Source organism: Dysidea avara, chromosome 5 (assembly GCF_963678975.1).
Source record: "Dysidea avara chromosome 5, odDysAvar1.4, whole genome shotgun sequence".
Lineage (NCBI taxonomy): Eukaryota > Metazoa > Porifera > Demospongiae > Dictyoceratida > Dysideidae > Dysidea > Dysidea avara.
This window is the reverse complement of record NC_089276.1, coordinates 11,637,794-11,653,244: the sequence shown is the minus strand read 5'-3', so window position 1 is coordinate 11,653,244 and position 15,451 is coordinate 11,637,794. Positions and strand designations below refer to the sequence as shown.

Here is a 15,451-nt window from a genome sequence, read left to right as displayed (position 1 = left end):
ATACTATACCAGTACAGAAAATGTGAATTATTGAATAAGGATTTGAGAGGTTCATTCATATGCCTGCTGCCCATAACATGGTAAATATATGTGATCCATTGAGCAAAAACCGGCCATTTTCACAAAATATATTTTGCTATAAAACATATTGAAATACATAACAATATGCATGCTGCATAAAAATTTTATGCGTGTTTCAATCGCTTTGTTATGTACTGAAACAAAGCTCAAATCAATCCAGCAGATTCTCCCATTCATTGGGAGTAAGAAAATCTTTGTTTTATGTTCATACAGTATACAGTACATGAGTTATGGGCGCTTATTTACAATGCGGTAGAAATAAAGTTTACCTTGCCTTTTTCTTTGTTCACACAGAGACGTAGAGGGAAAACACTATACTTTGATCGATGTGCCAGTTCATGGTGAACATACTGAGCCAAATCCTGTCTTCATAGCTTGTTTCAGTCATGAGGTATGATCGATTAAATAAACATATTTGCCGTACTATCGATTAAATAAACATATTTGCTGTATTATATAGTAGCTGTACAAAATAATCGAGTTTATTCCTGTTCCAACTGTCTAGCACTATAACTCCATGACAAAAGGCTGAAACTTTGGCTGTCCAATATTTTGTTACTATAGATAACAGAGAAACAATAAAATGGAATTTGAGGAATGTGCGAAAATGGCCAGTTTTTGCTCAGTAGGTTGCATATGTACATTAAATCTTTAAAAAGTAGAAGTACTATCAAATGGTACAGTAGTACCGTTTAAGTAGGGATCTGGGTGGAAATTTCGTGTGCCGCCAAAAATTCCACCTTTGAAAATCATCCTAGAGACATCTTAAGAGACGAAAATCACCTTTACAGAATAGTACTAGTCCATATAATACATAATACAGCATTAAATATAATAAAATACTTACAGGTGGCCGGATATAGAATTTTTAAAAATCACCAAAACTCAAATTTTAGACTGACTGCCTGACTGCCTGACTGACTGACCACAGTTGCAAACCTAGAGGCCAAATGAAGCAGCACATGGCCACCATTTTATGCCACAATAGCAAACTCACCAGTGGAGTGTGCCTTTTGGGGTTACGAAGAGTGTGTGCTCTCTGCGCCTTGTCTTTTCTTTTATCTTCAATCAGGCTGCTTGTCTTCTTCTTCATCCAACAAAACCATATCAAGGTGTTAATTTTCCATATCAACACTTTCTTTAAGTAGCATAATAGATGCCACAAGATTATTTAAGGTGCTTAAACGCTACTGTACGGTACAGAGGTACCAGTACTAGATAGCCACCTGTATCTTCATGATAGGTCACAAGATCACGCCCATTATTTATTCTACGCATTATCGATTGAAACCATGATGACCACACCCCTTTTACGCTAGCTGTGTTTATAATGGAATAACTAGTGACCACACACCTTCAAGTTGGTAGGCTGACTTGGGATGCTCTAATAATCAATCGAAACCATGATGACCACACCCATTTTCAAACGCACATCTTTGTAGGCTAGCTGACTTGAGATACACTAATACAGCAGTCACCCTAATAGAACAGTCACATGTTGATAGCTAGCTGTATGCTTTAACAAAAAACTAAACAACTAGTATATTAAGAATTATAAATTTAAAAATGAAGTAGGGATCCAAGTGATAAAAAGTAGTGAAACAAGAGATTAACGATGGTAGCTATTACAGCATAGCTCAGTGGGAAATCCCTACTTTGGCATGGTATAGCAATTATTTTGTGTTCAATGCCAAAGTAGGGATTTCACACTGAGCTATGCTGTAATAGCTACCATCGTTCATCTCTTGTTTCACTACTTTTTATCGCTTTGATCCCTACTTCATTTTTAAATTTTTATAATTTTTAATATATAATAATATAGCATGCAATCTAGAAAGGCTTAATAAATGCATCGCTTAAAACTAAAACATGTTCCCGATTACTGTACATACGTAAGTGACCAGATTTGACAAAACCAGGCTTCCACATACATCCAGATTTGTGACTTTAAAGGACCAGATCGCAGTGTAGGAGTAAGCCATCATTTTCAAATTTTGACATGTTGTTGCATAATGCAATGAAAGAATTTGTGAAAAGTCTAGGTCAATAGCATACTGAGTGGTCAAGTTACAAGCAGTTAAAGTCAAAGAATCGGATATGTGTGGAAGCCTGGTTTTGTCAAATCTGGTTACATATATATAGAGTCTCCCTGTTGCAACAGGATGACACTGTCAATTATTGTACAGTATAGGGGAGGGTCTATTATGCTTTTAAACTTCCAATTATTCTTTCTGACAATTTTTATTCATGTGTCCATGAAATTTCTGCTAAGCATAAGAATATTATGAGGGTTTTTAAATATAAGTGACTGTTATATTAGAATTATGGATTCGAAGTTGACTGCTATATTAGAGTAGGTGACTGCTCTATTAGAGCATCTTGATCTTTTCAACTGTTCTTATGTTTACACTGTTTCTGTGGTGTGTCCAGAAGATTTTACTATTACACTGCAAGCAGCATTTATAATTTTGGACCAATTACACCTAAAACTTATCCAATTATTCCAGAATATTCCCTAACTATTTCCACTACCTATTAATTTCAAAAATTGTTCTGGTATAATAGACGCTCCCCTAGCACTGATGGAACAAGCAACAGTGATTTGTTCTAATTCACAATGGTACCAATGAATCATTTCAAAATTTCAATATGCACGAAGAACTACTTTTAGCATACCTTGTATACATAAAGTATTGTCACTCCAAGTTCCATCAAAATTACATGTAATAGTGCTATTTCCATATACCACAAGGTAACCATCACAGGTAATGTTGCAGGTATCTCCAAAACCATCACCAGTACAAGAAATTGTTCCATTAGTGGGAGCAGAAATTGTGCACTATATACAAGCATTGTGTATAATATTATTATGCACATTACATAAATATTTTGTGCCTTCTACTGTACACGTATTGTACTCTTATCATTTCAGTGCAATACTTTGGTTACTAACACAAAGAGTTTCACAAAAAACCTGTGTGCTAGCACCACAGAAACTTAATAAAACCACTTCAATGATAGTATAAAAAGGTATGTAAGGTATTGATAATCATTTATTAATTGCATATGTATAATTATGTACATCCAATTAATATAATAAATTATTATAAAGTTATGTATGCAAAATAGAACTATCAACATATTTGTAACAATGTACTGTAGAGTCTGGTTGTCAAGCGCACGTATAATATATTAAGCACACATTACCTGTTAACCCTTAAAATCGCACACAATTATTAATAACAGTGCACTGAAAATGCATAGGCCAATATTTTGGCCATAATGCATGACTGTAAACAAAGCACTGTAACTTCCATACAGTACGCGCTAAGGCTTTGCAATTTGTACCATTCTATCCATGATGAAATAAGGAATAAAACAGTACCTAGGGCTTTACCCTTAGGTAAAAGCATAAGGCCAAACCTTGCTGTGAATCCAAGCCATCACAAAACATGAAAACATTTCATTACATACCTTCAGAAAACAGTTGATAACTTCTACACAGTGTGTCCTATGAAGTTCTGGTAGCTATTCGTTTCTCCATTCAATGATGAATCACACCTTATAAAGCTCACGTGAGTCAAACATTTTTATAAACGGCTACCAACACGATGCGTGTGAAATAATAGGAAATGCAATCGCCATTCTTCGGGGTGTCATAACAAGTGAGCTACTGCTAATACAACAATTATTTATACTTGTCTAAGTAGCCCAATGAATAAACCTTCCATTGAAACAAGGTTTCCAGTTACTGACATCAGACAAGCTTTTCCGTGCTAGCTGTTAGAAGCCATTCTTTAAACATGTGTTACTCATAATGTTTGTGTGTTGTACATGCATTTTAAAAAATGGCTGATACATCGGCCTATACAACTTTAAGGGTTAAGCGCATAGCCGTTTCTCATACTTAATCATGGTTGATAAATGAATGTGGATGAACATGAAGCTCCAACATGAGATGAAGCTATACAAGAGAAGAAATGCTAGAGGTTCGCTAACAGTGTATAGCATGAAATTTCACAAAGTACAAAGCAGTCTTTACTATACTTACCAAGTGAAGCAATCTTCTGTAGTATGCTCCACACGAAGGATTCAGTGCACAAAAACTGGACTCAAAATATTGGTACAAGTAATGACTGCAATTCACACCACCCAAACAGAATGAATCCATAATAATTATGATGAGTTTATTTATTAGACGCATGTGTTTACCAATAATCACAGTATTTTTTTTTGCTAACTTTTATTAGGCACATGCGCCTAACAACCAGACTGTACGATAAACGTATTTATACATTATAAATAGATACATACGTATGAGTTTACTTACCCCACAACGACCTGGGTCTTGGATTCCGCAAGTTGTGAGAAGTTGATCAGCTGTTATATCATTGCTTAGTTCACGGATAACAACACTAAATGGTTAAAGGATAAAACAGTTAGTACTCAACTGGCAACTGTGACCATCTCTGTTAAATAAGTTGATGTTGTACTACCAGGTAACTATGTAGCTGGTATTATTGTTAATTAGTAAATTATTTGTTTAGTAATTGCTAATAGTTATGTTTGTTTACCAATCAATTATATAACTGATGATGCAAATATTAATCACAATGTGAATGGGTTCACAATAAACAATGATTTTAAACTTTAAATGCACACATTGTCTTCTCTGCTGTTTTATGCTTTCTCTATACATAACTTGGAAGGAATTTACTTTGCTATAAAACATTATTGCAAATAAATACAGGCACTAAAATACAACTTTATATAGCTAGCCATGAACAAGCAAGCACAAACTTATAGATCAATTACCAGTATTAACATGCAAGGATCATTTATTTTTGGTATCAGACCAGTAGGTATTTTTCTGTATTGGTAGAACACTAGTTTGTCTTATATCGTTGTCATTGTATCATACAATACAGTAGTATTGTATATTAGGAATCACGGAGGTTTGGATCTTTCTGGCCAAATGTCACCCAAACAATTGCAGTATTGGATAGGAATAACTAAGACCAAAAGTACCTTCAGTAGATCCTAACTGCTTCCAATAAATTGTTATGAAAAAAAAATTATTCAATGGATTGTTCTACTGACTAACTGTCAACCTGCCTGCCTGCCTGCTGCCTTCAGGCAAGTGTAACTAGATAGCAGATAAGGCTTGATTTTTTCACGGTTCAATGTTACTTTGTCCTGAGACGTGCCTTTTGGCATACCGCAGTACATACAATGTGCACATATCATGGACTTACCTTTGTCCTCCTTTGTGTCCCATTTTTTTCTGTTGACTGCCCAAGGTGTCAATTCACGGTAGTGCTATGTATGGCTTCCTGTTTGTAAACGAGAATTGTCCATATTTTCCGTGGTGACTGGATTGATTATGGAGGCGTTTCTGATACTGTTCTTCGTTTGTAGCACTGTGTAACGGGTTAAACATAGCTGAAAGCAAAGTGTAAGGACCACTTCCCTTTCACACCAGTAATTGATAACTGGGGTACAAATTTACACAAAAACATTAACTCTGGTGCCATCCTTTAATTTGATGTGGTATGCATGGGTCCACCAGTCAAAATAATGTTTTAAAAAGTAAACATAAGGAAAATTAGGAATTTTAAGCTCGATTAGGAACCATAGAAAAAAAGTAGGGAAACAAGGGAGGTCACCTACACCTGCAGATACGGTATACTAGTGAACATTTAATCCCTAATTCAGTCATACCCATGACTGAATTAGGGATTAAATGTTCACTAGTATACCGTATCTGCAGGTGTAGGTGACCTCCTTTGTTTCCTTAATTGAATTTAAAATTCCTTATATCTGTAGATAAGAACAATGATTTGTATAAAAATAAACTTTAATGTGCTTTGGGTATATTATTTAAAATACAAAAAAGAAGTGAAATCCATGCAAAAACAACCAAGCTTTATAAAAAGAGTGTGGCCTTTAAAAAGCCTGGGTGAAAAAGTTGTGAAATAAAATGTGGTGACCATGAATCAGCTTGTAGCTGAACTCTCTACAAGGTAACTTCTTCTAGCTGATCTCTCTACAGGGTGACTCATTTCTAGCTGATCTCTCTACAGGGTGATTTGTTTGTAGCTGAACTCTCTACCATTTGATTTGTTTGCAGCTGAACTCTCTACATGGTGGTTTGTTTGCGGCTGAATTCTCTACAAGGTGACTTCTTCTAGCTGATCTCTCTACAAGGTGAATTGTTTGTAGCTGAACTCTCTACAGGGTGATTTGTTTGTAGCTGAACTCTCTACAAGGTGATCCTTCTAGCTGATCTCTCTACAGTATGACTTGTTTCTAGCTGAACTCTCTACAGGGTGATCTGTTTGTAGCTGAAATCTCTTCAGGGTGACTTGTTTGTAGCTGAACTATCTGGAGGGTGATTTGTTTGTAGCTGAACTCTCTACAAGGTGAACCTTCTAGTTGATCTCTCTACTGGATGACTTGTTTCTAGCTGAACTCTCTACAGGGTGATCTGTTTGTAGCTGAACTTTCTACAGGATGATTTGTTTGCAGCTGAACTCTCTGTTGCGTCACGTTTGTAGCTGAATTCTCTACAGAACTATGGTGCCTGCATCCATAAATGTGGCCCAGTGTGGAAAACCGGTCTTATCGCCCACATCAGCAGATTCGATTTTTCACCCAGGACACAAAGCTACATGAATAAACTATCTAATTCCACAATCAAAATCAGCTAGATTTGAGTGGACTGGATTTTGCTGGCTGTGTATGTTTTGGGCATTTATGGATGCAAGCACCATAATATTATACACTTGTTTATAGCTGAACTCTCCACAGGATGACTTGTTTGTAGCTGAACTCTCTACTGTGTGACTTGTTTGTAGCTGAACTCTCTACAGGGAGACCTGTTTGTAGATGAACTCTCTAAGGGTGACTTGTTTCTAGCTTATCCCTCTATACGGTAGTGATGCACTGATACCATTTTTCACTACCGATCCGATACCAATATATTTGAGGTTGAAAATGACCGATACTGATCCAATACTGATACTTTGTCTCACAGGAATTTTTCACAGGAAACAGCTAGTAATTTGAATCATAGCTAATAAATGGCTATCAATTACGAAGATAACAATAGTTTATGGCTTCAGTGAATCTTATTTCATGGCTTACTGCTGTTTCCACCGTATTAATAATGCTAGTGGCTGGTTTCATTCAAAGAATTCATTACTTATATCAGACAATCCTCAATTCGGTTGGATGCGCTATGTACGCTGCCATCTTAAAAAAGTATTAAAGTTCGTCATTCAAAGTATCGGTTGGTATCGAGAATTTATAGCTTTACCGATACAAGTCTGATACCGCCAAAATAGGGGTGATACCGATACTAGTATCAGTATCGGTGTATCACTACTATGTGGTGGTTTTTTGTAGTTGAACTCTCCACAGGGTGATTTGCTTGTAGCGAATCTCTCTACAGGGTGTCTTTTTGTAGTTGAGCTCTCTACTGGATGACTTTTTTTAGTATGTAATAAGTCGCTGTGTAGAGAGTTCAGCTGCACATCAAGACACCCAGGAGAGAGTTCAGCTAAATCAAGTTACGTAGTACAGAGTTCATCTAGCTGAACTCTCTAATACAGTAACTTACTAACGATGCTGAATTTTCTAATACGGTGACTGTACTATAGAGTATCTCGATCGCGCACTTGCTACACATAGTTACATTTTGTGTTCTAACTCAGTCGCTTTTACTCCAATCCTCTTATTCTACTGCAAGGACTTTCTATGATGATTATTCCATCTACATGCTGGTTTTCAGCTCACTCTTTTAAGCGGTTTGCCTGGTAAGCATGAAAATTTTAATTCATGAAATTCGATTGCATAATTGTGACACAAGGTGGGTTTTTTGTCATAATTATCTCCATGGTTTCTACCTTGATTACTTTCAAACCACACAAAGGTACTTCTATGATGGTTACTCCAACTACATAGCAATTTTCGGCCCAATCTTTCAAGGGGTTTACCCTGTGGGTATGACAGAAGTTCGATCTTATTTTATGCAAATAATTCCATGACTCTTTATCGGATTCCCACCAAACGTGGTAAATGTGATTCGCAGTAATGAGCCCTTTAAGTGTACCAAATTTCCACTTAATAGGAGTACGCATTTGTATTTTATGGCAGATTTTGCAAAGTGTGCAACAAAGGGAAAAAACCAAAACTTTAACCAATCGTATCTTGGAAATGGCTGGGGTGATTTTCTTCAAATTTCATATGTAGACTCTTCTACCATGCAGGCACTTCTGTAGTAAATTTGATTTCAACCAGATAAGAGATCACGGAGCTACATATGCATGACCATTACGTTTTCTTCCTGTCAATATACTCACGGTATTGCATGCCAGCTTCTTGGGCCTCACGACACACTACCGTGTGTCTCGATACATATTATGTCTATAGTGCAACATTGCAATGAAATACAAGTATATACAATGTATCAATATCAATGCATTGGCAATGTCAAAATATGTTTCATCAATTTGTCTCACTTTATCACACGGTAGTACTCATAATAGCAGCAACCTGCAGCCTTGACTAGCTCAGTGATGACCTAAATAATAACATCAGACTCAGCAGTATGTTAAAGTTGAACATAAAATGAAGGAATGATAACAACCTGGTTATAATGTCATTATTACAGCACTCTCCAAATGCAAAATAGCTACAATACTAAAAAAGACTGTCAACCTAAATCAACAGTAGATAAAGCTCTTGACAGATTTTAATAAGATTAAAATTAATAATTATAAATAAATTTTGCACGCCTTTCTAGAGTTTTGCATGAGTTATGCTAGCCACCTCAATTAGTATTATTATAGTATATGTATATGTACCTCTAACTGAAGTAATGTCATTGGAAGTGTATACAGTACACTAATAAAGCAGCAAATGGACAACTTTACATTTACTTGCAAAATGAGGCCATTTCAGCAAAACCTCATAATATTATAGTTTATTTCCAAATTTCTTTTTAAAACTTCATTATTTAGAGTGTCATGCAAGGAATGGGGTAAATTTCTGCCTACTATGTTGAATAGTATATATATCACAAGAAAATCGAGACTGCATAAGTAACTGAAAAATTGAAACATTCATAAACATTTCATTATAGCACATGTCATTTCAACCATTGCTTTTCAGTCTTTATTATAAAAGTATGTTGGTGCAAACTACTGTGTGTGGAGTTTTTCTGAGACAGTTACAAATGATAAGATGTATGTATGTCCGTGCACTTCCTTTCCAAAATTTTTCCTACACCCTTGGCTTTCATGCACAAGTAATACAGTTCTTGTGATTTTCTCCTTGACACAAAGTAGATGCCTTGCTCATTTAAAATGCCTGCGGTTTTGCTGAGGGAAGTGAAATTCAAAAAACAGTTATGATAGAATTGTGAGTTGAGCCAGGTCTGCCCTTATTCTTACAATAAAATTGTAGTCCAGCTAGGCAAGCCAAGTTATATAACTTCACTGATAGGCTAACAACCATCTACCAAACAAAGGATTTAGTTACTGAGAATATCACACTTTAAACAATTGGATGTAGAAACCATAGGATGGGTCATCTTTACAGGTGGAGAACAGCCACAAGACTTTAAATTGGACAATGTATGTAAGGTAAAGCTTTGACAATTCAGACCATGAATTGTTTCAGGGTAGAGCAATACAACACTACAAAAGCAATGGTCTGGTGCAAATATATAGAAAGCCTTTCCTTCAGCATTTCAAAATCCCTTTTCAAAATGCACTTAATGAATGTTGTTGGAAGAATTGTATATAACTATCACCTCGAGAAAGGTAATCGAGTATTTAATGTAATAGCATTGAGCATATTAGATGTCTAAAATGAGCCAGTTCTGCAGCTCGGTGTGGTTTACCTATGTTCTTCTCATAAACCATAGACTTTGTGTTGTTTTAAAGTGGGTGTGGTCTGTCTTTGAAAACATCGAGTGGTAATTCTTTGTGCTTGGTGAGTATTTTAAAAGCAAACACTCTTAATATTGGTCTCATATGGTACCACAACCACAAAAGTGCCTCAACGTAAATGGTGACAACCCAGAAAGATAAAAGTATTATATGGGTTAACTCCTTCAATTAGTATTATGCATATCACAACAACAACTGTGACCATTATAACCTATAACCTTAATGTGTAAAGGGTTCTACTGCATCTAATAAAATCTGCACATGGTAAGAATATGGTAATTATTATGGTGTGTATATGTATGTCTACTGGGAAAATGTATAATAGACTCTGTATGATAGTCTTACTACAATCTGAAGAAAATAGTACTCTGTAATTATGTATACATATTTCACTGAACAATTCAAATCACAGGGTTCTTCGGAATTTAGAAACCCCCAGGCCCACAGGGCCTTCAGGTTACTAAAATTAATTCTTTAGAATCCTGAGATTCGAAATCTAGACCACAGCTCGTTGTTATACATTCACAGCTGTTTGTGACATAGCACGCATTGGTAGAAACAAGCTCAATACACTGCTACACTTCTCTGTATTTGTACAGCACTTGCTATCCAGATGGATGTTATGAGTGAGCAATTGTTGTGTTTTGTATCACCTCAGAGATGGGGATCTATTGAGATGAAAACAAGGGACCTACAAGATTTAGTTACCTGAAAGTAACCAATGAAATTCGAGTATTTTATTTTGCTGTGGTCTAATTAAATTTAGACCACAGCAAGGTGAAATACTTAAATTTCATTTGTTACTTACAGGTATCTAAATCTTGTAGATCCCTTGTTTATGTCTCAATAGATCCCTGTCTCTGGGGCAATACAAAACATGGCAATTATTCATCTGTAACATTGGAAACACATGGGAGTTTAACTGGACAGCAAGTGTCATACTAATACAGGGAGGTGTAACAGGCTTCAACGCTACATTTCTCATGTTACAAGCAGCTGTGAAGGTACAACAACGAGCTGTGGTTTAAATTAGTTAGACATTGAAACACAGGATTCCATGGAATTTTGAAATCCTCAGCCCTGTAGTAGTGCCCTTGTGAACACCACAACAACAGGGCCTTTCAGGTTACTAAATTCCGTAGAACCCTGTGTTTCGACATCTAACTATCATGTAAAAGAATATTGTATGTATTATGTGTACATACCATTGCACACATCTCATCACAGGTCCCATTATTTGTAAATGAAGAACACTGTCCTCCACTAGCCTAAACAAATAAATTTACTGATATTAGTACCTTATCTGTATACATACATGCATACATAATACAGTAGATCTTTTATTCCGTACTTCAGTATCCCATTTAATCCATTTGTTGCTATTAACACGTTTTGATATTATAATTAAGTTCAGTGAATTATAATATTACGTGACAAGTTTACTTTTAGTTAAAATGTACCTGTCATGGTTTGCACCACCAGCAGTAAGCAGAAATTCTCCATATACATACACATAAACAATAACATGTGACCCAGTCTGGGAAAACCGGTCTTATTGCCTATTTAAAAGTATTGAGAAATGCCGGTTTTAAGTATTTAGTGTGTTGTAGCTCGCCAATGGTTGAAGCTATGTGTACCAAATATTTGCACGTTTTATACCAACTCCTTAACTTCCAGAGCATCCACTGTACAAGTAGCCAATGATTAAGTTTCTTGCAATTTTAGATAGTTTTAAACCAAGGTTGACTGTATCAGGTGAGCTCTAAAATGGGTGAATGGTGGGGGCCAGAGGAGGACAAGGGGTTGTTTTAAAAAATTAAAGAGGAAGGCGTAGGGATGAGACCAAGTTATGGGCCATTCAGATATATCAAAACTAGCTAAAATGAAAGGACATTTACAGCACAGGTCTTTATTCAATACCATGGAGCTGTATAGCCACATACAGCCAATCCCAGGCTCCATTAGGGCCCCAGACTGCTTGTAGGATTGCCACTGTCTTTGTGAAGAATCAAATCTGCTGTCATGGGCGATAAGACCAGTATTCCCAGACCCAGTCACACATGAGAAGCCCAACTAGATGAAGAATGCTAGATTTTAGTTAATTACTAATAGTCCTTGGATACAACCCCCATCCTGGCATGGTGGTTGGGTTTGTTAAGTGTATAGGTTCCCAGAATCTTACTGCAGTATTTCCAGCATTTCTCAAATTTCCAGCTGTCTTTACTCAAGGCCACTGCTACGATACATGATGCTAATTATCACAAATGTAATTACAAAAAGTGCACACACGTGCATGCACATGATATTATGATTGCAATTAATAGACCCTAATCAGAATTTCTCAAGGGGGTTCTACTTTACTTGATCCAGTAGGCAGTCACAGCAGAGGGGTCTGGAAGTGCAGTCCCTAGACGCTGGTAACACCTTAACTTTTCATCTCATCTCTTCCTAACTTAGTACTGTAAAAGGAAGTTGTTGTAGTTTCCTGTGTTTCACCTAGCTAGTCCAAATTTATTGCCTCATAAACATTTCAATGAGGCAGTGCAGACTGAACACAATTGGCTGGAACATGATGCCATGGAAGCTATAAACAAAGACAAATTTGATAAAGAACAGATATCACGGGCTACATATCATGTATTTTCCTATAAAGTTGAAGCTACAGCACCTACACAAGCATTACTCAGTTAACGTCTTTGTTCTATGTGTTTGCAACTTCTGCAGCAATAGTAAAACATGGAATCACAATACAAACTCAAGCTACAGTATACAATTCCTAACCCTGGTCAGATTCCAGTTACAGCTTTTGATGCTCAACTATTTGCTTTAGCTAATAGAAATGGCCAGGTACACATGGTGAAGACAAATGTGTGGCTATGATGGGTGGCCTTCACATAGTAGTGATGCCACACCAGCTTGTGTCAGTGCAGATACCCATCCAGACCCATCAAGCAAAAGTACTCCACGAAGCCATTTCTACTATAGACAGTTTTCTCAACATATTGCATCGAAAGAAGATGAGAAATGCTTGCCAAATTAGTGCACTAGCTTTAGCAATACCCCAAGATAAGACTTTCTCACAAACAAATGATTCATTTAATTGATTCCAAACAAGAGTGGAAATGAGGAAAACCAGTCCAATGTCTGTATATTGGGACACTGCATCCAACTTGGAACTAACAGATGTAATTTTCGTCAGAGCTCACTGGGAATTTTCCATTTACCTTGATTCCCTAAAACAAATCGTGCCATGGTTTTTTTACCTTGGACTATGCACTATCACTATGCCTGTGCACATTTGTGATATGGAAAACTTGTCTACAACAATTTTATGAAAATGGTCATTGGGTTATTCAGAAAACAAAAAAAAACTTCTCAGCAATGCCCACTGATCAAAAACAATGCCCCAGTAATAGGGTCTTGTGGTGCTATCGGACTTATGCAGAATCCTGTTGCTCTCAGGAAATGACTACTTTCTGAACCAGAACAAGCATGGCTAATAGAAGAATTTGAAAATTTGAAAAGCAGTTTTTAGAAAATAAATACAATGACAATCTTTGTCATGATGATGGATATTCAACTCAAACTACTTATAAACCAAAAGTTATTTCTTTGGTGGAAGTATACGAAGATAAGGAAAATCCATTCTTAGATCAATTTGAAAACCTTTCAACATTGGACATGGGAATTGTGATAGACAGGTCAATGGGACACTGTTTGTACCATTGAAGCTTTGGGGAAAGAGCAGTTCAACAATTACTACAAATCTGCATTGGTTGATTGTACTAGTATGATTCAAAGAATATCTCACTTTTTAAAAGCTCAAAACAGGAGGCAAAATCAAAACAATGCAAGACTGTTGAAAACTTGAAAAATGATGTGTAATGTTTAACATTGTAGCAAAAAAAACAGGTAATGTAATATGCCAACATCCTTCAAGCATGAAAAGCAGCCTTTTCCACCTTCATCTGACAATTGAAAACAGCAGCTGACTGATCTATGATCTAATATACGTATTACCAGAAGATGACCAACCAGAGCCTCCTAGTGTTTTTGATGTAACTGTTGTTGATGGTGCAGAAACTACATGTACATTTGATGAATATGCAGATTTAGTCTTTATACCTCAATCTTGTCAGACAACTGGAAAAAATGTTCACGATGTGATCTAGTGTGGGACACATACAACAGTCTTAAGGCGTCAACCGGGGAAAGGTGAGGTCAGGTTGTTGGACAGAAAGTGGCAGGGAAAAATAAAGGACTAACCAATTGGACGGATTTCTTGTGTGATGAAAGAAATAAGAATTCTATCTGTTAAAGTCATGTCATTCAAGTATCCTGATAGCTCATTACTGATGACCCATGCCGGTTGTGTTGACAAATAACACTATACACAAGCTATGCTACAATGTGATCATCAGAAAGCAGATACAAGAGTTGTTGTTCACATGGCTGATGCATTGAAGAAAGGACTGAGGACCTGCCTGGTGCGCATGGCCTGAGAAGCTCAGAATAGTTTTCCATAAGTTACAACAGCATTTTTCCACATTAAAGCCATTTACAAACTTTGATATGGAATCTCCACACTTTGAGATGCTGGAAAGATATACAGTATTATTATGCAACAAAAATAGCATTATAAAACTAGCCAGGATGGAGTTGGTTTACCGTGAAAACAAAACAACAGAAAATATTCCACCAACATCAGATGCCTTATTGCAGCATGCAAAAAGAGCCACTTGTCAAGCTAGTGTTTAGACTACTAGTCATGTTTCTCGGCCTACTCCAGAGTCTTGGGGATGGGAATGGGATGAACATAAAAAGAATGGAACCCTGTTTGGACTACCCAGCCAATAGCTTACATTGCATGTATGGAGCTGGTGAAGTGCAGTTGTAAAAGTGAAAAGGGGTGTGGCACTAGATGTAGTTGCAAAAAAGCCATTTGAATCATGTACTGATTTTGCAAATGTAATCTTGGCTAGATCTTTGTCATCTTCTGGATAAGAATCACTCCATTGACAATGGAAATATTTGGATTATTTAAAGATGGTAATCATTCTGTCACTGGAAAGGAAATTTACATTGGATTAACAGTTAGGTAACAGTGGATACTAATTTTCAAGATCATGTATCAATTTTAGCTTGTTGGTGCTGTCTATCTGGTGCATAAAATTGCTCTTGGTGATCATGGTGAATTCATTGTTTATGTAAAAAGGAAACTTCCCTTTTAGGAGAGAGCTAATTCCAATTACTTTTAAAATGAAAATTCTTTCAAAATTCATCTAGTGCTAATTATGCTAAACATACGCAAGCACATTAGCAAAAAATGGGCTCAAAAGTTGACTGCCTTTAAGCGACTGCTCTATTAGAGTATCTAAATTTTCAGTTTTTTTAAGTAGAAGTCACATTATACT

The 15,451-nt window shown here is 36.4% G+C and overlaps 1 protein-coding gene across 1 annotated transcript in view; it reads right to left on the bottom strand.

Annotated features, from left to right (window-relative positions):
- The window catches only part of LOC136254997 (adhesion G-protein coupled receptor V1-like), a 128,874-nt gene that overhangs the window by 70,079 nt on the left and 43,344 nt on the right, over positions 1-15,451 (bottom strand). The window contains exons 8-11 of the mRNA XM_066047718.1: positions 11,243-11,305; positions 8,604-8,665; positions 4,412-4,496; positions 2,758-2,920 (exon numbers count right to left, since the gene is read on the bottom strand). Coding sequence (XP_065903790.1) covers positions 2,758-2,920; positions 4,412-4,496; positions 8,604-8,665; positions 11,243-11,305 — 373 coding nt within the window. The remainder of the gene's footprint in view (positions 1-2,757; positions 2,921-4,411; positions 4,497-8,603; positions 8,666-11,242; positions 11,306-15,451) is intronic.